Here is a 26,035-nt window from a genome sequence, read left to right on the forward strand (position 1 = left end):
TTCATGTTCTTTTATATGCATGTTATGTTTCATAATACAGTTTTTAAAAATATATCACATGCTAAGACAAAATACCATCCCACTGCAGAAGCATTACCTAATGTCTAGCCTTACCACAAGAGCCTGCCAAACAGGTGTGGTCCCATTTTACATCCAGGAAAACTGAAGTTCAAATGACTAAGTATTTTATTTTTCCATAGGCTGGTAATTGCCTAGGGTGCACTACTAAGCGATGGACGCCAGAGCCCCCACCCCAGGCTCTTTGAGTCCTGTCCATACTCTTTCCATGCTGGATCTCTGCAGCCTCCAGTCTCCCTGTGGCTGTAAACTTAAAGTGTTCCTTTCTCCAGTCCCACAACCCACGTCTTTCCCAAAGTAGACCCACCATTTCCCGTCTACTTCCCACCTCCCCCCTACCCGTCAGTGCCCGATTCCATCCTGTCATCTTTGATCCATGAGACTCCCAATGGTGGCTAAAAAACTACACGTAACTATTGCCCCGTACATGATTAGAGGATATTAGCGCCTCTGTTGAGTCCTCCATAGGAGGAAGTCGTGATGTTCCTTCAACATATTCTGACCCTAACTGTCCACACTGCCATCTGGAAGCCTTGTCTGGCCACACCCTCACAGCCTTGCTCTCAGGAGAAATATTACTCTGGGCTGTAGACGACTCTAGAGAAGCACATGGCCCCTGAGGCAGCCTTTATCCTTGCCTGAGGGGGCTGCCCCACAGGGGAGAATGCCAGAGTCTGCTCCCACTCAGGGGCAGGGTACTTTTGTACCCGCCTGATTTCAGGCCACTGGGTAGTCAGTGTTGGCACACACAACATCACTGTTCTCCCTTGCCTAGGAATGTACAAGGTGATCGGGGGCATCATCTCTCCTGTCAACGACAACTACAGAAAGAAAGACCTCGTAGCTGCCCACCACCGGGTGGCCATGGCCCGGCTGGCCCTGCAGACGTCCGACTGGATCCGGGTGGACCCCTGGGAGAGTGAGCAGGCGCAGTGGATGGAGACGGTGAAGGTGCTGAGGTAAGAGTGAGCATGCTTTTGTGTGATGACCAGAGGCCACGGTACCTATCTGCAGAGCCCAGTGGCCGAAAGGCAGGGACTAAGGCTCAAATGGGGCTTCAGCCAGGCTTTCTCAGCCAAAATCCCAGCAGTGCTTCTTTGCAGAGGGAGAGAGACAAACAGACACACTCAAAGAGGTCCCGAGTGGAAAAATCACAACCCACCACCCTTCCGGACACACTTTCTGGGAATGCCCGATCTTGTTTCAGACGGCTGTATCCTCGGGCTCCAGGGCCGCCACCGAATAGATGTGTGACGAGGCACTTAAGTTCTCTGAGACACATCTCTCACCTGCAAAATGGGGACCATAAAAACCTAAGAGGATGTTTTAAATGTAAGAACTTCTGACACAGAACCCCGTAAGAATATTCAGTAAGTGGGACCCTTTATCATTGTCACCATTGACTAGGTTGAAAATTACATCTACGCAATAAGCCCTCTCTTCTAATTGTACAAATCCAGGTTCTATAAATCCAGACTTTTATGTAAAATTGAAAAAAAGAAGCTATAAATCTAGAAGGAGTTGCTCAGGATTTTTTTTTTTTTTTTCCTTTTGGAACTGCTTTTAGCACTTAGCCTAAGTAATTTGCTATTTAAAGGCCCGGAGAGTCTTGTGTGTTCGGACAGTGGGTCACTGACTTGTGTCTGGGAAGCATTCCTGGGAGTTTGGTAGAGGAACCAGAAGACCCATCCGGCCTGGCTGTCAGAGGGGATGGTGAGGGGGGCCCTGCCTGTCACTAATGACAGCCAGCCTGGCTGGAAGGGATTGCAGACTGTGTGGGCTGTGTCTTTTATCTATTTGCAAACACTAGGATTTGTCAGGGAATAGGAAGCACAAGGGAGAAGGTCAAATAATTGGTGGGTCTTTTCATCCTAAATCTGTTCAGCTTTTCATTTCTTACTCATCTTCAAAGTTACTTGGTTGAAAACTGTTTACCCTTTCCTTTTTTAGTAAAGGTAAACATTTTGTTCATTTAGTTACACATGCCGGTTCTGATCGTTTGCTTTTCACTTGGGAAAGAACCAGCTAGAAGCATTCAGCAATTCAGAGCTACTTCAGAGCCTGCTGGCAAATTAAAAGAAGAGCAAATATGAAATAACTGTTAGGATACCTGCTCTTTTTTTAACATTAAAAAAAAAAAAAATTTACACCTGAATCATCCCTTCAGAACAAGCAATCTAGCCAGCCCTCATATATCTAAGATAGCAGAGGAGAATGCAAACAGTACATAATCCAGCACGCCATTTAGCTTTAACATGTCGTCGGAAACAAAGACCCTTTCCTCCTGCACCCTGGGAGAGGCAGTGTGGCCTAGGGCCCAGATTTTGGAGCCCAATTTACTAGCTCAGTGACTTGATGTGAGTTAGCCTCTCTGAACCTCAGTTCCTCACCTAATAAAACGGGGATGATACCACCCACTTCTCTGGGGTACTGTGTGAATTAAATGGGATGATGTGGGCAAAATACCTGGTTTATGGTAGGTGCTGAAGAATGCTAGCTACCTTCCCTGCATCCCTAACATGGGCTCATAATTTATCATCCAAACAGATAAGCCATTCCTGGGTAAATAGGAACGGACCACAGAACTACATAATATTTTCACTGCTTCTGCTGCAACATGCAGGCGTGTGCTAAGATGTTACTGAACACATTCTTTTTCTTTTTTTACTCTATCCTTTAGTTCAGTGCTTCTCAGCCCTGGCTGCACACTGAATCATCGAGGGAGCTTTCAAAAGTACTGAAGCCTGAGTCTTATCCCAGAGACTGGGATGTCACTGGTCTGGGGTGGGGCATCAGAATTTTAAGAGCTCCCTGGTGATTCTAGTGTGTGGCCAGGATTGAGGCCACCGCCCTCAGTCACAAAGTACGTGAATCAGGTTTATGATTAGGACCAAGATCCATCCAAACCAGTGGACCCTGGCTGCAGGAATCGCCTGGGAAGCTTTTTAAAATGTTCATTCCCCACCCCCTACCCCACCTCAGAGATTATGACTTGTGGGTAGGGTCTTGGCATGGGTATTTTGTAAAAGGTCCCCAAATGATTTATTTTGTGCAGCCAAGGTTAAAAATCTATTGATATAAAGAGACAATAGTTTTATCAGAGAGCTGATGACATTTTTTTTCAATTTTTGGAGTGAGCTTCATTAGAAGACGTTATTGCTAATGCTTTCCTAAAATTACCAAACGCGTTTTTTTAAGATTGAAAATCTGGTGTTTGTAAAGTTAGGTGATTTCAAAAGCATAGTAGAAACCCACCCCACCCTTTTCTCCGTATCTTTCTGATGGAATCAACAGTGAATTTACAACATAGTGACAAATAGTGTCACTATGACAAATGTCACTATGAAGTAAATTCACGGTAGAGTTCGTTGAGGATTCTTTTTCTCCTTATCAGGTTGCTTATTTTCATTCTAATTTTTTGTTTAATCTAGGCCAGTTTTTATGCTTTTAGGGCATTTGATAACTTAGTTTGCTCACTATCTCCCCATGTCAAAGGTCCTTAGTCACAATGCCATTTGATGTGGTCCATCATCAATCATCACTACTGTCATCTCATGTGCCCCTTTGCAAGCGTGATCTTATGTTGTCCTCGTTTTACAGATAAACTGAGGTTCAGAGAGGCTAGGTTAATCAACATCGCAAAACAAATAAGCGAGTAGTGGAGCCCAGTCTGACTCTGAAGCCATGCTTACGGTTATCTTCAAACCAGTGATCTACAGGTCAGGGCACGGTGTGGCCAACTTTGTTCCTGCCACCATGACCCAATGACCTTCTGACCAGACATCCCTGGAAACCTGTGGGGCCGTGGAGGACACAAAGAACCTGCTCCCAGGGTCAGCCCGCAGGCTCAGGGCTAGGCACACCGGGACACCACTCAGGCAGACAATCAGAGGAAGCAATGGCCACCGCCCTACAAAGGCAGAGTGGAGGTCTGTGAGGTAGTGACATTTGACACTGAAAATAATGATTGACGCATCAGAGTTCAGAGACCCAGCTTATATTCAAAGTAGGGTCAACTTGAACTAGGAGCTTCAAGGTAAGTAAAATAAAATGACCATCACCACCTTTACTGATCACTAACTGCGCTCCAGGCTTTTTCAGGTATGTACTATCTAGTCCCCTCAGCAACTCTGAGGAGTAGGTGGGTGTGGTCCCATTTTACAGATGAGGAAATGGAGGCTTTGAAAGGGTCAGTAACATAGGCAGGGCCCTACAGTTAGAAAGTAGAGGTGCGACTCACACCTACTTCAGTCTGCTCCAAGATTCCAGACTTACTCAGGAGCGAATCCTCAGACATGAAGCTTGCCAAAACCAAAGCAGACAATGATGGAAACACAGAGTGCAGCTAGGCCCTAAGAAGACTTGACTGAGTGTCTGAGATATCAGGAAGGACTTTGGGCCAGAATCAAATGTATTTATTCGTCCACTCCTTCCATCAGTTCCTGAATTCAGCTGACTTTAGGTAAGCAGTTACTGAACTAAGAATATTAAGGTGACTTAAATGAGCTCACTATTCACACACTGACAGTAATGATGATAAGAACAGCTAATGTTGATTGGACACTTTCTGTGGATGGGCCAGTGCTAAGCTCCTCCCTTAATCCTCAGCATGGCCCACAGGGGTGGGTGTGGTCATCGTCCCCCATTCTACAGATGACAAAACCAGAGGCAGATTGCTTAAGGAACCCACCAAGATTCACAGCCACTAGTTGGAAGCAGAATTCCAACCAAGCAGTCTAATTCTAAAGTTTAACCTTTATACTATGCCTTCCCCCAGCGATACTCAGCAGTGAGCCACCTGTCCAGCATTTGGCAGGGTAGAGGCACTTTCTCTCTCATGGTCCTGTGATACTTGGCAGAAAAGAGATCGGCATTAACTTCCATCATGACTAATACACAGATGAGGTCAGTGAGGCTCTGAGAGTGTCAGTGACTCACTCAAGGTCACACAGGCGAGAAAACCGAAACTCAAATCCACCCGGGCTGCACAGCACCTGTTTTTTCCACCAGGCACTGCTCTCTCCCAAACGCAGCCCTCCTAAATGTATACTACAGTAAGTAGAAGGTGGAAGATTGCATTGATACAAGATGTGGTGACAACCTGTGTTTGATCAGGTATCTCTTGATTTGCACATTGATTTGCTAAAAGAACCAGGCATGCCAAGATGGTGTAAGTCTAATCAGATCTGAAATGCTAACATGTAATGAGAGTTGCTCTGTCCTGCTCACTGTTCAGAGCACTTTGCACTCCTTTCATCTTTGTGACCACCCATGAGAGGCACACAGGATTATCACAGGTTATCCCTCATTACACAGGTGCTGAACCATCCACAAAGAGACCTAGAGACACATGCCCAGGGTCACCCAGCTGGCCTCTGGGGGGAGCTGAGCTGGGGACCAGGCAGTCTGGCTCTAAGCCAGACTTAGTCCTCACCCCCGTGGAGTTCTGAAATACTAGTTTCTGACAAGAGTGAGCTGTGGGCCATGCACACAGTGCGTGCCCTGCTTACTGTATACTGTGCCAGTGCTTACTGTATACTGGCTCATTCACCTTCACAAAGGTCTAGAAAGTAGACATTATCCCAGCATTACAAATGAAATTTTTTAATGTTTATTTATTTATTTTGAGAGAGAGAGAGAGAGAGAGAGAGAATGGAGGAGAGGCAGAGAAAGATTCCCAAGCAGGCTCCACGCTGTCAACGCAGAGCCTGACGCGGGGCTCAAACTCACAAACCTTCAGATCGTGACCTGAGCCGAAATCAAGAGTCAGACACTTAACTGACTGAGCCACCCAGGTGCCCCTTTACAAATGAAATTTTTTATTTTGAACTCAGGTCTGTCTGCTTCTAAGAGCCCATATCCTTTAACCCTTCTCAACTGTTTGTTTTTTTTTTTTTCTAAGTGAGGTATTGAAGACAATGTTAAAAAAGTAGAAATATGCTCATCCCCGCACCCTGCCCCTTTCACCAGGGCTCACAAGAAGGCAATCCATGGTCAAGAGGTCCCAATCGCACATGCTTTGTGTCCCAGCACCTGGCACAGGCCTGGCACATGGTAGGCCCTCCACCAACACCTGGGGAACGAGCTACCTGCCTAAAATGGACAAAAGCAGGTTGAGACTTAAAAACTGAGACCCCTGGGTGGCTTTGCGGGATGGATACATCCTGAGCCCGTGTGTTTGCAATGCAGGCATCATCACAGTGAACTGCTCAGATCTCTGCCCCAGACGGAAGGCCCGGACCATGGCAGGGCTCACTCCTTGGCCCCAACAGGTGGGTGCACCTTGTCCGTCAGAGGGAGAGATGTCAGGGATCCGTGCGAGAGCTAATTCCTAGGCACAGCTAAGGATTTTGAGGCTAACCTAGTTGGGGGTGACACTTCCCCAGATTGAAGGGTCAAATTAAACAATCGGCCACCACCCCTTGTAAATCGTTACACTAATTTAAGATTTTCTGCCTCAAAGGAGTTTACTTACCCTCGTGACTCATGCTCGTGACATGGATTACAGTCAGGGCTACACAGGGATAAACTAGTGAGTGATGCTGGGTTCTTTTAAAAGCCTTAGCCTGAGTACAGACTGTGCTATTATAACCCTTACGCTTGTAGCCACGTTCCTCACTGGCTTACTCAAAAGAGGAAATCTGTTTTTAAGGGGATTTTTTTTTGGAGCCCACTTTGATCGTACTTTTCGCGTGTTGCTGGACAGCCGCGGTCACACCTGCTGTGCAACACGTGCGTGTACATGTGTACCCACAACAGAGGTACACCGCTGCCCACACCTACAGCAGAGATAGTGCCAACCGTGCTTGTAAGGACAGTAAATATGCAGCTGTTGCCAGTTCCAGAGGAAGATTCGCAACCAACGTAACCAAAACAAAGAGGGTGGTCCTGTGTCATGTGGGCTCACGGATCAGCGTGGTGAGAAAGGAATGAGGTCAGTCTCTCCTTACATACCCTCACCCTGTCCCTCTGGTGGGATATGCTGAGAGCCAGAGAAGGCTAGGCAGGCCCCCAAGCTCTGCCTGTGTGTTGCCGGCCCCCTCCAGTGACAGCCTGCCAGGGCCCACCCCACTTGCTGGTGGCCTCAGGGGCCAGGGGCCAGGAGACCACACGTCTCCCCAGACTGCCAGCTGCACCAACGGGCACTCCTCAGGCACCAGCTCACCTGAATGGCCTACCTGCACTTAGAGTATTTGAGAACGGTCCTGCAAGGGCCCTCCCCCCGCACCAGCCAGGAGCCTCATAGCCACGCTTGGTGGCCAATGCTGTGGAAACACCACCTGCCACAACCTCAGCACATTCCAGCTTCCTCTAATGGGTCCCTGTAGATTCCAGCCACACTGACTGACCAGGAAACCATGAAGGCGGTAACATCTAACATCTAGAGTAGTTTGAAAATAAAGCCAAAAGACAGACAAGAGAAGACCACGTCACTGAGCAGGAATAGAACTGTACCGTCAGACAGCCCGCAGGTCTCCCACGTGCCTCCTCCCGGCATCAAGTGCTGTCAAAAGTCCACATGGATTGTCCTTTCAGTTTGTAACCCTGGGTTTCTACTGTGTTGTCAACTCCTGGTGTTTGATGGAATCTTGTCAGCTGTGATTCCAAAGGACCTTCCCTCTCTAATGGCAGTCCTGGTACCCTGGGTCAAGTTTATTCGCCCCTCATGCGAATAAACGGGAGCACCCAGTGGTGGAAGGGCAGGATGTGACACTGGTCACACTGGGCTGAAACCCCAGCAGGCCCATCTGTGGGTTTTCCTAACAAGGGTCTCCCAGCTGTGGGAGGTGGGATGCTAGTTCCAGATCAGAAGGGCTTGGGAGCGTCACAGTCAAACCAACCTAAAATGGTTTCTTTGCTGCAGGATTTTTCAGTCTTTACCATGACACTGTGCATTGTGACTCTACCAGAAAGGGAACTAGCTTGCCGCCATCATCCCTAATCATGGGACTCTTTCTAACACATACTGATGATTTCTCAGAACTAGTGCCCTCCGCCCCCGAACACAGATTAGGAAACACTCTTTTAAAAGGACTCAAAAATGCCAGGGGGCCCTAAAAATATCATGCAGCAGGCCCCAAACACTGGTCAAAGGATCACTCACAGCAGAATCACTGTGAGGCTTATCATGCTTCCCAGGCCACACCCCAGACCTCCTGAGTGTAAATGGGGCCCAGGAATCTGGATGTCTAACAGGCACTCTGGGATTTGCTTTACAGCCCATTTGGGGAACGGTGCACTAGAGTAGGAATCTAAGGAGGAGTTACAGCATCTTTGCAATATTCATTTTATTCTTCTGGTCTGTCTGCCTCGCTTCCCCCCGTCCCCCAGTCATGAGCACAGGCGTGTTCATTCTCAGCCTTCTTTCTGAATCATCTCTGGCTCAGCAGCTACTCTCACCAGGGTTCAAGAACACTGTCTGAGCACCTCCCCAGACCAGGCTCCAGACTCAGGAGAAGATAGCCCTCCACCCCAACCTTTGACCTAAGCTAGAGACAAGCTGTGAATGGTAGTCGAGATGTGGATTAGGAAGGCTGCCTGGAGGAGACACTTGCACCAAGACTCATGGGATCAGTAGGTTATCTGGGGTTGGGGCATTTCCGGCAGAGAGGCAGCGGAGCAGGGCACAAAGGAAGGAAACAGCATGGGTGCTGGGCAGCCCTTGCTCTTAGGGAATGCCAGAGGGTCCAGTGACGGGCAGGGAGCCTCCAGTGATGTGGGAGAGATGCCACACTGAGGCTTCCAGCCGCTCACCCTTCATCTCCCTGCACAGGCTTCCGGAATCCCTGTCTCAGCTCTTTGCCTGGACTGCCCCCCTCCCTGTCCCCTTCTTGGCTCCCCCTTCTAAAAACCTATCTGTCCTGTTAGGCCCAGGTTGGACCCGTCTTCCCTGTGAAACAAGTCCCAGCAGCTTTCACAGAGATGAGCTCACTCTCTCCCTCCCTCCACCAAAGCTCACCCACATTCTTTTCAGATTTATTTTTCTAGGGGCTACTCTGCTTGGCCCTGGAATGCTGGGAGTTTGTTCTTTATCCCCTTTGTTGCTCTTCAAACCCTAACTCCCGTTCATCTTGCTCTCTTCTAAAGTAACTGTTAAAAAGAAAGTTTATGTTGAATGAGAAGTGGGCTTTGTAATTTACCAAAATGTATCAGGGGCTTTAAAAACGTTCATGTCCTTTACTTGATATATTCCCCTTCTAGGAATCAGACTGTGGAAATAATTAAAAATTGGGACAAAGATTTATGTAGAAGGATGTTTATCACAGCCATTTTTATAATGGCAGAAAATAAAAGCAACCTCCCCGTTTAAATATAAGGGAACATTTAAGTAAATTATTCTGTATCCATAGGATGAATAATTGACACAAAATGTTTCTGGAGAAAGGCTTATGAGGTAAGCAGAAAAAAATCAGGATACGATACTGCATATATAATCTCAAGTATATAAAAACATGTAAATATACTTACACATCTATTTGCATGTCTAAATCAATAGAAAAACTGAAAAACCACACTCAAATATTGACGGCTTTGGAGAAAGCAGAATTGTTTTCTACCTTGAATACGTGTTCTTCATACATTTTATAATTGACACAGATTTCACGTTTGTGATCAGAGGTGGGGGGGGGGTGGCGGGGAACTAGAGCAATTACAAAAAGGAAGGAGGTGGAGTTCTTCCTCAGCATACATTGGGCTTCTGATGAGGTGGCTTGTAGATTACTAGTGGCAGAGCTCTAAAGGACCGTTCTGTGTGCTGTGTATTTTATTGTGTGTTCTCCTCTGGGACTGCAGACTGTGGGCTGAGCTCAGCATTCTCTGGCTGCCAGAGCCCTGCTCGTGTGATTTGCAGCCCTCCATGGACTGACCCAACCGTGCTGAGCTCCAGACGGCTTGGCTGTGACACTTTGGGACAGATGATGCCTCGGTCCTCTAACAGCCCAACAGTGTCAGTCTCTTGTGAAGGTGGTCCCTGCGCTCAGCTGATGGGGCTGAGCACAGCTCAGCAACCTTCAGAGAGGATTCCCTTTCCACACAACCGCGGCAGGCCCCTCATCTGACTCCATTCTGCACTGATTGTTCCACGGTGGCTTTGTCTGGTTAATTGGGGTGCTGCCCTTTAATACCTGGCTTCAGGTCTGGTGTCCTGTGTCCCCAGAAGTCCCACACTGCTGAGTGTGGCTGCGTTCACTCCGCCCCTCAGTTTCCAGAACCTCCACAGGAGGTCAGCCCCATTTTACAGCTGAGGAAACAGGCCCATCTGCTGTAATTCTCCCAGGGTTCCGGCAGATCTGAAACCGGAAACCAGGGCTGACTGACCTCAGGGCTGCTGTTCTTGACATTAAGAATTAAGGCAGCTGGACATTCAAAGAAAATGGTCCCGGTGGCACTTCCCTCACTTTTCATATAAACCTCTGCTTCATCTGCTTCTCGAAGCCAGTGGCTATTCCAAAGAGCACATTGCCCCAAAATACCTACGGACATCCGATTTAGGTCACTGTTTCGTGCTTGAGACGAATCAAACCGGCAGCCTTTTTTCAACACCTCACACTTACGAACCTTGGACTTGGACATCCAGTCATTAGATCTGAAGTGCTCATAGCAGTGATGTAAATGGATTTGAAAGAGATGTGATGGTCTCTTTGAGGACTGCCCAGAGTTGGAGTCCAGGGCATGTGTTGCCAGAAGAAGCGATCACCTCACAGACATGCCTTTGGTTTGGGGGAAAGGGAGGTGTGGGCATGTGTCCCCTGTCAGCAGGAGCACACAGTGAATTGTACTCCTGTCATTGTTCATAAATCAGACGGTATCTAATATCTAAGCCAGTAGGTATAAATTACCGCCACAAAAATCCACTGGGGGGGTGGGGGGGGGGCATCAGGGTGGCTCAGTCGGTTGAGCATCCAGTTTGGCTCAGGTCATGATCTCGCCCAGCGAGAGTTCGAGCCCCGTGTCGGGCTCTGTGCTGACAGCTCAGAGCCTGGAGTCTGCTTCAGATTCTGTGTCTCCCTCTCTCTCTGCCCTACCCCTGCTTGTGCTGTGTCTCTCTCTGTCTTTCAAGAATGAATAAACATTAAAAAAAAATCCACTGTGGAGAGAGCGGGTGTCTTCTTGTTCTTTGGCCTGTGGAACGGGGGGAAAGTGTGCTCCAGGCCTCAGGAGACCCTACAACTAAATGCCCATCATTCCACCTCCCCCAGAGGAAGAGCACATACAAAAATCACCCAGGTGTTTAAAAGGTCAAGGCTGCTGTCTTGTTATATTACAACGGCTGAATAAATAAACTGGAGTAGAACCTCCCAGATGCAGAATAGTCTAAGTCCACATACGTTGTGAGCAATGGGGCCAGCTCAGATTAGTCAAAAGTGTGGGTTATTGAGTAATTTCTAAACACAGTTTTATTGACTTTAAAAATACTCCCTAAGTGTTGAATGGATGTGTCAATGAATGGATTAGCGGATAAGCAGGTGGATGGACGGATGAATGGCAGTTAACAGCCATCACACGTACTCAGTTACAGCACTTTATATTTATAAACTCATTCAATTCTAAAATAACCCTAGGAGAAAAGTACTGTTAATATCTCCATTTTAAAGTTGAGGTAACACAGCTGTTGAATGGCAGAGCCAAGACTTGAATCTAAGGTGCCTGGTTTTAGAGTCCTAGTTCTTAACCATGGAGAATTTATCAATATATGCATCAATAAATGTTTGAATATCATTTCATTATACCAATATTATGCTGCTAGAGTGTTTGAAAACTGCTTCTGTAATTATATCTACTACTTCCAAAGGAGTGAATAAGTCCAGTGTCCACTATTTCATGGATGGGGAAAGTGAGGCCCAGAAAAGGATCCATCCAGCCCAACTAAAGCTAGAAATCAGACCTCTCCGTGACACTTCCAGTTTCTCACTTTCCGTTCTACAGCTGGTCTGGTGCTCCTTTGTAAACTCCTCTCTCTGATCTTACGTCCAGATTCCTTCCAAAGTTCCACAGTAGAGGAGCCTCAACCGACCATTTACATCAGGTGTTTCCCCAGCAAGTGGGATCCCTGAACCCCTCCCAACTGAGGTTTCATGGTGACCCAGAGATGCCAACACTCTAGAACACAGCTTTTGCCATTTACTGAAGCTAGAATTAGCTTCCGGAAGGACCAGGGAACCTACTGGTTGCTTCAAGTGTGGACTTGATTTTTCTCCCTTTCCAAATTAGCCCTTTGGAAAGGGACACGAATTTCAACGGTGCCGGGAAAAATAAAGGAAGGGCTTCTTGGTTCTGATGCATGTACAATTTTCGCCAGCAGGAGGCGGCAGAGCCCAGCAGTTATAAATGCCCCACCTAGAGGCCGGCTGTGGGGTTTGAATCCTGACTCTGCCGCCTAAATGAGTGACCTCAGGCAAGTCGGTCGCCTCTCTATGCCTGTTTCCCTCCCACAGAATGGGCACAATAATAATGCCTACTCAAATTGTTCAGAGAATCAAATGAGGTTAAATACATCAAGGGCTTAGTGATAGTGCTCATATGAGCACCAACGTTAGGTTTTATTTTATCATTTAAACCATCGTTGTTAGAACAAATGCCAGAGGATTATCCACATTGATTAGTTGTTCTAGAGCTTTGTTGTATTGAAAACAGATGAAAAGGTCACTAGCTTTTGGTTATCCAAATAACCTTTATAATTAACCTTTATGATGAGATTTTACTTACAAATGTATCAGGTGTTAGGGCTGAAATAGATTTTGAGAAAGGCAGTGACTTGCCTGAAGCCCACAGCTTGTTAGGACTAGAGATTTTACAATCTTACCTTCTATCAGAAGATGGGGTTCACAGCCGCCTTTGGACTACTGCCATGGGGTCCAGCAACCACCGACAGACTTTTGGTAGAATACTGGGGGGGAAAAAAAGTTGTTCTGATTTCTTGGCACTTTGCCACTATTAAACAAAAGATTGTATTATTACAATTGTATGTCCACGAAGTAGCTTCAGATCCCCTTACACACTTTTTCAGGCGTGAACACAGTGTAGACATTGACTTCCCAATACACTCCGAGAAAAAGCATCTTGTGCACTTTTCAAATGGAGTATGTTATCTTTACTGGCCGTGACCTTTCTGTAACCTTGTCAGGATCCGCCCTTGTTTTTCCAGCTGTGCCTGAGCTGAAACTCCTCTGCGGGGCAGATATCCTGAAGACCTTCCAGACCCCCAACCTCTGGAAAGAGGCACACATCCAGGAAATAGTGGAGAAGTTTGGCATGGTGTGTGTGAGCCGGACAGGTCACAACCCAAAGGAATACATCTCAGGTTCAGCCATCCTGCAGAGGTACCAGCACAACATTCACCTGGTCAGGGAGCCCGTGCAGAACGAGCTCAGCTCCACGTACATCAGGCGGGCCTTGAGCCAAGGGCAGAGCGTCAAGTACCTGCTCCCAGACGCTGTCATCACCTACATCAAGGAGCACAACCTCTACACCGGGGATAGTTCCTAGAAAGACAGCACCCAGAGGAATGAAGGACAAGCTGGGGAGGGCCAACCACCCCTCCACGAAGCTCCTCCTGAGGAGAAGGCAGTCAAGGTCCTCGGCTGTTTTCTTTGTGGTGGTTGTTTTGCTTTTCCATTTTCCTTTGTTTTATGTAGACAATGATTTTCTTTCCGAGGAGTCTTCTGTCCCAGGAAGAGGAACAGGCGTCTACACAAGAACGGACGTTTATCAAAGAAGTTAAAAGGGTGCGGCAGGTCAGGAGAACTAGACAAGAGCTCTCAAAACCTCTCGCTGCGGAGGTCTTCTTATTTGGTTAAGTGGTGACTCTGCCGTGCACACAGATGAAGGCAGTTCTGCACGAGGCACGGGCCCCTGAGGGTCGGATCAGAATTGCCCACACTAGTTTTTTTAACTAGGACCAGGTGCAGCATGCTGGTCTTGATTGGAGAGACTTGACAGGATGCTAATTACCAAACAGTGGGCTTTGTCGATGCCTTGTTGCAACAAAACAATACTAATTGAGGAGTCAAACATTTGGAAGCAGCACTTTGCTGATTCACTTTGAATCTTCCCTTAAGAGCCACCCGGCTGCCTGCCTAGGCTGTAGATAAAATTTAAACTAAAATCTTTCTAAGTAGTAACCCTCAAATAATATTTTTGATACAGTGGATATTTTTAACATGACTTTTTAAATCAATGCCAGGGCTCCTGATTTCCAAGTTTCTAAAAAGGAATGGAGGTGGGGCGCCTGGGTGGCTCAGTCGGTTAAGCGTCCGACTTCACCTCAGGTCACGATCTCGCCGTCTGTGAGCTCGAGCCCCGCGTCGGGCTCTGGGCTGACGGCTCAGAGCCTGGAGCCTGCTTCAGATTCTGTGTCTCCCTCTCTCTGACCCTCCCCCGTTCATGCTCTGTCTCTCTCTGTCTCAAAAATAAATAAGCGTTAAAAACATTTTTTTTAAAGGGATGGAGGTAAAACAGATGCCTTGACTATTTTAAAGGATCTTTTTGAATGTTTTATGACTACCTGCCTGTTTGAATATTGGCAAAGGGATAAATAATAAATTGACATCAAAAAATACTAATGAAAATTTTCTCTTTTTTCTTCCTTTGTTATATTATTAATGCCTGATGTACCAGCTGTTGCTTTCTTTTTAGCTACTCCATGAAATTTGCTGCCGTTCCAGTGGAACTGATATGAATTCATAAAAGTTTATATTCCCAGGTACCAACAATGGAGAAGCAATTGCTTTTCAACACCTTGCAAAGGGGCTGTAATCTGTAGCTCCGGGTCGATGGCTCTGTTCAGGTGGGCTCTGAAAGATGAGAAAAGATGAGATGAGGTTCTCACATGTGTTGAGGATTTTCATCCCACTCCTGATTAAGAAGAGGTTTTAATTGGTCTAATTCTGTTTGAGTTTGTGCTTTACACTTGCTGACCAAATGACTGAATGTATTCAAAATTTACTTCTCCATACTTTTACCCTCATTCATCCTTGCTACAGATTTAGTCATGCAGAAAAACAAAGGGCCAGTCAGGAAGAATCTAGCATCTTCCCAAACATATCCCAGCGTTCGTGTGTGTGTGTGTCATGATAAAGAGGAGTAAAGTAGGCCATCAGGGTTCCAGGGTCTAGAGTAGTGGGGCCCTCCTGGGGGGGGAGGGGGCTCCCCTACACCTCCACCCCCTGCAAGCTCTAAAGCTGTTAGCCATTCCCTGCCCTGACTGAGCTCTGCACCCCATGGGGTCTCTAAGAACCCTGATAATGCAGGGGAATAGGAATCAAACAGCCTTGTCCACAGTCAGCTGTGTGACTTTGACCAGCTCCCTTCCACACTGTGAGCCTCAGTTTCCCAAACTCTAAAATGGGGCAGTTCGAATAAATTCTCCTCTAGCTCTGGTTTTCTGAGGCACTGAGTGTCCTACTTCAGCCTGCCCACCCTTCTTTGGGTCCGGTCCACTTCTAGCTACACTGGGAGCTCTCCAAGGGCAGAGGGTCTTCATTTTTGTTTACTGGTGTACCCTATGTGCCAAGAAATTTGCTGTTTCAAACACGGTCACAGGACACAGTGTTTGCATCCCCTGGGAGCTGGATAGAAATGCAGACTCTCAGGCCCCACCCCAGACCTACTAACTCAGAATCTGCATTTTAATAAGATTCCCAAGCCAATAAACATACTAGCCTATTACAATACACATTAGTTTTATTTTTTAATAAACTGAATATCTGATTGAAATTGCATGACGTTTACTCTGGTGAATATCTCCCTTCTTATCCTCTGAGCAGCATTTCCCCAGTTTTCTGTATGGAGTATCAAAAGCAAACAACTGGGGTGCCTGAGTAGCTCAGTGGGTTAAGCGTCTGACTTAGGATTTCGGCTCAAGTTGTGATCTTGCAGTTCATGGGATCGAACCCCACATCGGGCTCTGCACTGATGATGTGCAGAGCCTACGTGGGATTCTCTCTCTCTCTCTCTCTGCCCCTTCCCTGCTCGCTCTCTCTCTCAAAATTAATAAATAAACTTTAAAAAAAGAAAGAAAGCAAACATCTGTAGTGTCCAGCAAAAAGGGGTAGAGAGGGATCCTGTGGGTTTGAGGCAGGATTTCTCAACTTGAGCCATTATTATTATTATATATTATATATTATATTCACATGACTCAACATCGGATTAAAACTAGAACACAGGTCATGAAGGCCCATACACAGCATACCCTGCAGCCAGAGGGCCCAGCTTCACCACAAAGTTAAGGAAGCTAAAGCTAGTCCCTCATTTGCCTGGGCCCTTTCCAACACCCTGGAGGGGCCTTCATCATGTGGGGATCTAATTTCACATTCGTGATTTTTATTCTTTTTCTGAAAAGTGACCTTCAAATTTATACAAAGTTTAGACTCCTTAAAACATCAGCAATTCCTCCTATGACAGAGTATAGACAGCAGGGAAGAGAGGATGGATTTGAGACCTGAAAGATGAATTCATAAGACTTGGGGATGGGTGGAGGCTGCTGCGCTTTCAGGCAGAATGAACAACATATGCAAAGGCCCTGAGGCAGGAGAGGGCAAAATGAGCAGCATGATGAGCTAGATTCATCATCAAGTCCTGAAGGAAGGGGTTTACTATTGCAGCGTGCACCTGACAGCAGGCATCCTGGCATGCCACCACTGCCCTGCCCCACCTTGCCATAGGCTCAGGGCACTGGGCCCAACGAGGCTTTGACGAGATGCCCTCGTCTCTCTGATTCATGGCTGTATCATGTGGCTCCCACCATTTCTGAGCCTTTACATTGTCTCCTTCTAAAATAAAACAACACAACGAAATCTACTTTATAATAAAGTAGATATAAATACACACACACATATACACGCATATGTATCTCTCTCAATTTCTAGACTCTTACTTTGTCTCATTGATTCATGTAGCCTCCCTTTTTTTAGTATCAGAAGAGAAAATATGTATCACTGCTGTGCTCTGATTTATTGCATTGACACTGACCCGCATACCTGATTTCAACATTCCTTTCCATTCCCTCTGGCCTTCTTTGTATCTAGTTTGCCAAGGTGTTTTGTTTATTTTGCAAGAACAGAAGCACAGTGTGTTGGCCTCCTGGGTAAATAGAATTTCTAGCCTTAAATAAAGGTTCTCCTGTGATAGCAGATGCTGTCCAAACGAGAGGAGCTCTGCATCCCAGCCCGAGGAAAGAACTTTCCATTTATGATACTGGCTGTGTCCCTTGGGACAGAATGATGTGAAATCCCGTTTTGAACCAATCATGCTCCAGATTGGCAAGGTCCGTTTGATAATTGGGTTAATACATGAACATGAATTTCCTCATCCCTGGCCTTGCACTCCCTGTGCTAACAGTATTTTCTGCCTTCACTTTTTGCAAGGGTCTCCATGCACCGACTGTGTTCAATTTAAGTCATGACCTTATTTTCTTGGACCAGAGCTCACATTATAGATACACCTGTGTGACTAACAAACAATCTATAATAAGGCACATAGGCACACACATCAGAATAGTTTAGAAATGCTAAAATAACCCCGGAATGTCTTGTTCATGGCACCATAGACTGTGAAAACCAGAAGGAACCCTAGTGTTCATCTGGTCCCACCTTTCTCAAATTATCAGAATGCTAAAATCCCACAAATTAGTGGGGTGTTCACTATTAAGAACAATAATTATAATAATAATATGGTGTCCTGTGGACCAGTTAGGAGAGCCCAGCTTTCCTTCTGGTAAAATCCATATTGAGCATCTACATGCCCTGCTGGTCTTACTCTCCATGCATTCCTCACACGCAGCCTCTTCTCTCCATCCCTCCTGGCACCCCCCAGCCCAGACCGCCATCATCTCTTAGCCCAACTACTGTAATGGGTCTCCCCAACCCATTCTTGGCCCCTGCAATCCCTTCCTCACATATGAACCAGAGCAGTTTTGTGATGGCACACAAATCTGGTCGTAATGCCTCCCTGCCCAAACTCTTCCACAGACACCATTAAGAAAATGGAAGACAAGTCACAGACTTGGAGAACGCATTTACGGAAATGTAAATCTAATAAATGATTTATGTCCTGGATATGTAAACATCTCCAACAATTCAAAAAGAAGAAGACTTGGGGTGCTCCGGTGGCTCAGTCAGATAAGTACCTGACTCTTTTATTTTTAATGTATTTTATTTATTTATTTTGAGAGAGAAAGACAGAGAGAGAGAGAGAGAGAGAGAGAGAGAGAGAATCCCAAGCAGTCTCCATACTGTCAGCCCAGAGCCTGATGAAGGGCTCAAACTCACGAACCATGAGATCATGATCTGAGCCAAAATCAAGTCAGATGCTTTTCTGACTGAGCCACACAGGCACCCCCTAAGCATCTGACTCTTGATTTCAGTTCAGGTCATGATCTCATGGTTTGTGGGATTGAGCTCCAAGTTGGGCTCTGTACTGACAGCATGGACCCTGCTTGGGATTCTCTCTTGCCCTCTCTCTCTCTCTGCTACGCCTCCCTCCCTCTCTCTCTCTCTCTCTCTCTCTCTCTCTCTATCTCTCTCTCTCTCTCTCTCTCCCTATCTTTCTCTTTCAACATAAATAAATAAACCTAAAAAAAAAAAAAAAAGAAGACTAAAAATCCAATTAAAAATGATTGAAAGATTGGACTAGACGTGTGTTGGAGAAGGTTAGTTAACATAATAAGCCTAACAAGGCCATTTAGAAAGAGCCTGTTGATGAGGCTGGCCCTCGGCCAGTATCTGAGAAACTGGCTTTTGGATTGCTGCCTACTATTCTAACTGATAAGGCTGTTTTGTCTACCTGGGGCACTGAACCCTGCTGTCCCAGCCTGCCCAGACTGGTACAAACAATGCGACTTATAGTGAACACCTGCTCTCCTATGAGCTTGGAATTTCAGAAATCATGGCTGGTCTGGCAGGCAAAGTGCCTACGTCACTAGCCCACAATAAAACCCCTGGATTCAGAGTCTCAAACAGACTTTCCTTGGCAGAAACACTGCAGACTGTTTGTTGCTGCATTTCCCTGGTGGAAGAAGTGTGCTCTGTGTGGCCCCCACCTGTGCAGGAGAATTTTGGAAGCCTTCACATGGACTCCCCCAGACTCCACCTGATGTGTCTTTTCCCCTGGCTAGTCCCTGCTGTGTGTCCTTTCACTGTAATGACCCACTGCCATGAAGATATGGCCCTGGAGTCCTGAGAGTCCGTCAAGAGAGCCACCAGATGTGGAATCCCAGAAACAAAACACTTTACCAAAGAAGATATATGAACGACAAGTAGCACATGAAAGATGCTCGGCACCGTTAGTCTTGAAAGACCCACAATGAGTGACCACTTTGCACCCCGTGAATGGTTGAAATCAGTCAGCAAAATCCCATTCTTACCAATCTGTCTGGGGGCGCCTGGGTGGCTCAGTCTATTAAGCATCTAACTTCAGCTCAGGTCATGATCTCTCAGTTTGTGGGTTCAAGCCCTGCGTCAGGCTCTGCGCTGACAGCTCAGAGCCTGAAGCCTGTTTCAGATCTCTCTCTCTCTCTCTCTCTCTCTCTCAAAAATAAATAAACATTAAAAAAAATTTTTTAAAGAATCTGTCCAAAGAGATGCAAACATGTGTCCACTCACTTGTATGTGAATATTTATAGCAGCATTGTGACCCAAAACTGGGAGAATTGAGATGTTCTTCAACTGGTAAATGGATAATAAACAAATGTATCCATGCAACGGACAATTATCCAGCAACTAAGAAAGAACCAGTGATAGATACCTGCAATAAACAGAAAACTCTCAGAAACATGCTGAGTGAAAGAAGCCAGGCAATAAGACAACATATTGTATGATTCTATTTATATGAAATTTCTAGAAAAGGCAAAACTATAGACAGAGGCACAAAGCAGACCGGTGGCTGCACGAAGGGGAGAGCGAAGACTGACTGCAGGTGGGCACAGGGGGTGGGGGTGGAGAGGGGACAAGGGAGAGATTGGAATGTTCCAAAACTAGATTGTGGTGATGGTCGCACAACTCTATAAATTTACTAAAGCTCATCAAACGATGCACATCAAATGGGTAAATGTGGTATTTAAATTATACCTCAATAAAGGTGTCTCTTAAACATCTAAGCTTCCTTTGTCACCCTTGGAGTGAAGACCTGACTCCTCCTGGGGTGGCTGCCCCACCCCCCCCCCAAGCCCCCACGCCCAACAGCCCACTGCTGCAGCCTGGCTTTACTCCATGTCCCACACCCACACCTCTCTTTCCATCAGCGCTTTCCCTGTGTGGTCCCCACGACGCACCCGCCCCGCCATGCATGCTATCTCTCTGCATCCCTTCTTTGGGCTGCTTCCCATTTTGTCTTCTGTTCTCTGCCTCACCTTGCCCTCTTCCAGGAAGTTTCACTTGTCCACTCTACCTGTACCCCCCACTCCCTACCTTCCTCTTGTAAGAGAATTTCATCACTCCGGAAGTGACAGATTCGAAGTTCTCTGAAAGCAAGAATTTGTCTTGATCATTGCTCTTTGTCCCTAGCACAACTCCTGGCTCAGTGAATATTTCAGAAAATATTACCTAATAAGCATCTTAATAGCTCTGAGAAGCCGATGACATGCACACCTGTTTAACTTTGTACGAACCAGTGTTTTTGAAGCCTGTTTACACATACGATCCGTCTTATACATACACACTTAGTAATATGTGGAACACAGTACTCAAAGGACTTTAGGAGGTTCTTATCTGAAGTTTTTTCCCAGTTTTTTCTGTTACAAACAATGCTGCAATAAATAACCTTATACATAAGCCCTTACAAACCTGTGCTTTTGTGGGATAGAGTCCCAGGTGTTAATGGGTCAAATGCTATGTGTACTTTCTATTCTAATTGATGATTGTAGACACTAGATTTATTTTCAAGATTTTCTCTTTTTTTTAATGTTTATTTTGAGAGAGAGAGAGAGAGCACATGCATGTGAGGGAAGAGGGAGAGGGAAAATCCCAAACTGGCTCCAGAGCCTGACGCAGGGCTCGAACTCACAAAAGGTGAGATCAGGACCCGAGCCAAAATCAAGAGTCAGATATTTAACCAAGTGAGCCACTCAGGCACCCCTACGCCAGATTTTTTTTTAAATAAATTGATTTTTTTTAATTAAAACAATTTTTTTTAATATTTATTTTTGAAAGAGAGAGAAAGTGCAAGCAGGGGAGGGACAGGGAGGGAGGGAGACACAGAATCCAAAGCTGCTAGCACAGGGCCCAACGCACGGCTAGAACTCACAAACTTTGAGATCATGACCTGAGCCAAAGTCGGTCACTTAACCAACTGAGCCACCCAGGTGACCCTGAATAAATTGATTTTTTTTAAAGAGACTCACAGAGCTGCTGAAAATTCTCATTTTCTTATTTTGCAGGGAGTCACCTTCGTTATCTTTTATACAAACCAAAATAATATCCATCTCTTTATAGATGACTTGTGCTAATGAATTTCAGGAACTCCTTCACCAGAGCATAGAGAGACGTAGTAGTTTGCAGGCAAACATCGTTCCTGGTATGTTGGACGGGTGGAAGAAAGCAGGTATTTGGCCGGATGGTGGATGTATGGATGGGTGGTCAGATGGCTTTTACATCCCATTCTCCTACCTGGAGCCCAGGAGCATGGTGGCACCCCAACGGGACAACTGTGCTTGTCATGCTGCAGCTTGGCTGTCCTGCCCACTGCACCCGCCCCGCATGCTGTGTTCCTCTGGAGGAGGGTGGTGGGCTGGCTGGCCGCTTGCACAAAGGCTCCCTCCGGGGCCTGTTACCAGGACTGCAGGTCTCTCCTTTACTCCTTTCCTTGGCAGTGACACTCCCGTGCTTACACCTGTCAGTGACTCTCCTATTTCCTACAGGGCAGAGTCGACATAACTTGTTCCAACAGAGAAGGTTCTCTGTGGCCTGGCCCTGCTTGTTTCTCCACATTCTCTTGGCCTGGTTCAGTCCAGGCCATGCCTCCCGCCCCCAAGGCTCCGCCGCGGCCATGCTGTCACCACACTTGATTACCCCACCTTCCCTGAAGATGCCAGGCCCTGCTATGCCTCCCTGCTTTTGCGTGTGCCATCCCCTCTTGGGAGTGTCCTCCCCACCCCTCTGTCAGGCAAGTCCCCACTCATCCTTCTAAACTTTGTCCCCATGCTCAAGTGCCCGCACGTCCTGGAAGCACTCTGTACAAGCCTCTGCGCGTTGCACTCTACTGTCTCCCACCAGACCTACATTCCTTAGGGCAGCGTCTCACTCAGGGCTTCATCCCCAGCACCTCGCCCAGTTCCAGGAACCCACAAGGTGCTCAGTAAGCGTTTGCTAAAAGGACCCATAAACGCGTAGCTTTGACACCTGTCCCCTCCCCATTCTTCTGGTGAGTATCCACTGGGCTCATGTTCCTGTGTGTCCAGCTTGTGACAAGGTGCTGCAAAGAATATGGAAGGAATTTAAGATGCAGTCTCTGGCCACAGAGCATCCCCAGGCGTGCTGCATGTATGCACAGAGAAAGAGCTCAGTCCTCCTGAGGCAGTGTGGAAGAAACAACATGACCAGGAGAGCCCAGGGCTCTTAGGATCCAGGAGAAGGGAAGGGGAAGCATATTTAGGCCAAAGGATCCAGCCAGGGGAATAAGGCTGGGCTGAGAGCTTGGGACACTAAGCCACCAGTGCGGGGGGGGGGGGGGGGGGGGGGGGGCGGTGCACGGAAGAAGGAAGGGGGACGTGACGTATTACATGGGACAACTGGACTGTAGGGGAAAGAGGTACAGACAGGACAGAGAAAAAACATTGAGGCCACATGGTCAAGGGCCTCAGATAACAAGGAAGAGAAGGAAACTAGGATTTTTTGAGGATATGTGTTCCAGAATCCTCAAAACTAAGCTATGAGGTGAGAGTTCAGAGACATCAAGGGACTTGCCCAAGATCACACAGCTAGGAAATGGTGGGCCTAGGATTAAAATCCAGGTGTGCTATTCCACTGGATTCTGTCATTCCAGTGGGCAGGGGTGGAGCATGAAGGAAGCTCACAGATGAGAAGGGTCTTCACAAAGACTATTATAATGCGATTTGGAATATGTTTTCTGTCCCTAAATCAATGTGCTCCTCGCCTATTTCTTCCCTTTTTGGAAGCACAAACCTTCCACCAGCCGCCTAAAAATCGTGTTCACCCTCCAGTGTTTCTAGGGAGACAGGACCTAGGCTAAGGCTTTGAGGCCTGCCGGGAACTGATCAGGGATCCTGATCCACCCTACACCCCCTCCCTCTCCCCTCCTCAACTGGCCTCCCCTCTGAGGCCACCTCCCCCTCACTATAGGTCAGCACAGACCTGCTCTGTACTCCCTCTCAGGGCAGTCCTCAGAGGGCTCGGTCACATGCTTCCTGGAAATCAATGTGTGTTTGACCAGCTGCCTCCCTTCCATCCCTCATTGTATAATTCTGCCCCAAGAACGCAAAAACATTGGTCCAGCAAGATTTGTTCTTTTTAAATCTGTCCAGAGCCTCACTAAGGTGCATTAATCTTTAACTGTTTATAGATTTTTCTGGTTAGAATATATACCCTGCGCTTTGATTCCACATGGGGATTCAAGTTCTGTTTCCATATCGATGATGACTTAGGAGACATACTTTCTGTCTGGGATTTTCTTCTGTGGACTTATCTATCAGATCTAGCATGCCAAGGCCCCCATAGTTCTTTGCCTCATTCAGGAGACAGTAGCTGGTTAAGACCTTGGGCTTTGGGGTCAGACAGAGCCAGACACAAATTTGGTTCCCAGCCCTGCCACTCTACCCATGTGACCTCAAGCAAATCACAAAACCTCTCTAAACCTCATTTTCTTCTGAAAACCAAGATCCAGTGGAGTCATATCTGGGCCAGAGTTCTGTAATCACCACAAAGTGCATATGTGGTCATAACAATTACTTCTGAGAGTCCTCAACTCTTCAAGGACTTCATCTCCTCACCCACCTCTACTACCCCTCACCCTTTCTGATCTCCCCTCTTCTTCCAAGGGCAGCTGCCTGGTCCTTCTCTGTCCCCGAAGTGAGCCTCTCTGGGCTGCCTCCAATCCTCCCCTTCACCCAGCACCTCTGATTAGCTCCATAAGAAGGCCCAGGGTAAAGTACACAAAACCACCATCTTCCATAAAAAGTAGGGAAGTAGGGAAAGTTGTAAATATATATAGGTGATTTTTTTTTTCAAATTTATCGCTGGCCAAAAATATATTTTAAGAGTTATCATCAAAGTGAAAACACAAAATTTATAAATCTCCTATTAGGTCTCAACCCCTCAAGTACTTGAGAAAGACTGCTCAAGAAAAGTGATTAAAAAAAAAAAGTGGCCACCTTTAAACAGCCACTGGTCCATGAACCTATTGGAAACAAAGCAAACACACGTGGGTCAAAAATCTGCCTTTACTTAATGTTGGATCTAAGACTTGGCAATGTCTGCTCCTTGGCAATGTCTACCCAGCTTCTCAGATGACCTGCCCCTACCTCCCATCTTAGTCCCCTATGGGCATGTCCCAATCAAGGTACACTGACTGGCCAGCAGTAGGTAGATAAATTACATTGACCCTGTTCCCACCTTTTAGTGACTCTGGTATAATGTCATCACTAATGACATCTCACTTAAAAATTCCTTTAGTAAAATAGCTTCTGATCCGATATCACCATCCCCATCAACCAATCCCATATCACCATCATGACATGGCAAACATGGGATCATGACGTCTCCAGTCATTCCATCTACCGTATTGCCTATAGGAGGAAATGGCCATTTAAAAACTGGAATCAGACTGACACTCAGAGACTGACCTCTTCTGACTTCCGACCAGCTATGCTACTCCACAAGATGCTGTCTCCCAGCTGAACCAATGCCCGGGGACCATCCTGTTAGATGTCTGTAACTCTACCCAAACCCTCCCAATCCTATCACTGGGTTGGTGGGCCTCTACTCCAGAAGGTCTCCACCCCCGTAAAGGGCTGTCAGGTCAAGAGATCTGCTCCAGCACAATCACCTCCTCAGGTCTCCAAGGCACAGCTTTGGGACTCATGTCCGAGGGCTTCCACCAGTTTATGGGTGATTCCCCCCCCCCACCCCTGCTCCAACATCTTTGCCTGCCTCCACAGCACAGGATTCCACAGGACCCATGCTTCATTTTCCAGGAGGCAGTCTCCTTGCAAATAGATGTCTATGGAGCCAGAGGATTGAAACGTTGGGACCCAGATATCTTTGTAGAAAGGATATAAGACTTTAGAGATGGGCTGGGGTAGATAAAATAGAAAGTGTTCTGTTCACAAAACTGCCACAACCAACAACATCTCCCCATTGAGTGACCTGGATCTACCCACCAGGCCACATCCTCACTGTAGACAAGACCCTTGCCAGGCCTCACCTTCCATATCAGCTTTTCCAAGGTGCTCTAGCCATCTGGTGGCAACCCTGGGGAGCTGCCACAGCACCCTGCAGCTGGAATTGCAGGAAAACATATGAAAGTGACCCCCCCCCCCCTGCTGCTTCCCTAAAATCATGCCCCGGCATGACTCAGTGGGAAGCCTCCAAGACGGTGGACATAGATGACTGCCCACTGGGGCCTCCCATCTTTCCAGACCCTGGGAGGCTCTGCTCTCCTCGGTGGAGCCCTGAGCCTCGTACATCATTTCTGGTAGCATGTTACACTGAGCAGTCATTCACGTGAGGTAACACGCATCTGGGGTTTATAAACACAATTTAATAAAACAAACCCAGAAGTCCTATCTGTACTCAGCAGTTCTAGTGATGGTCATTCACATGCACAGCGGGGCTCAAATGGGGCTCTCACAATCCTGGCCACAGAAGACAATGACTGCTCACCTCGTGGCATCAAAACCCTCCCCAAATGCAAGGCAAACTACTCTGAGATACCCTTTCTCAACCAGCAAAAATCCAAGCTTTTGACAACACAATCTGTTAGTGAGGAAACAGATTCTATCGGGCGTCAC

At 46.9% G+C, this 26,035-nt stretch overlaps 1 protein-coding gene across 2 annotated transcripts in view; it reads left to right on the plus strand.

The window, feature by feature from the left end:
• The window catches only part of NMNAT3 (nicotinamide nucleotide adenylyltransferase 3), a 114,524-nt gene extending 98,474 nt beyond the window's left edge, over nucleotides 1-16,050 (plus strand). The window contains exons 3-5 of one of the 2 annotated variants that reach the window (XM_049628732.1): nucleotides 854-1,037; nucleotides 6,268-6,350; nucleotides 13,223-16,050. In XM_049628732.1, the coding sequence (XP_049484689.1) occupies nucleotides 854-1,037; nucleotides 6,268-6,350; nucleotides 13,223-13,563 (608 nt within the window). In that variant the 3' untranslated portion in view covers nucleotides 13,564-16,050. The remainder of the gene's footprint in view (nucleotides 1-853; nucleotides 1,038-6,267; nucleotides 6,351-13,222) is intronic. The other variant, XM_049628733.1, reaches the window with a different exon arrangement.
• Nucleotides 16,051-26,035: the final 9,985 nt, after the last annotated feature.

The sequence above is a fragment of the Panthera uncia genome, chromosome C2 (assembly GCF_023721935.1).
Source record: "Panthera uncia isolate 11264 chromosome C2, Puncia_PCG_1.0, whole genome shotgun sequence".
NCBI lineage: Eukaryota > Metazoa > Chordata > Mammalia > Carnivora > Felidae > Panthera > Panthera uncia.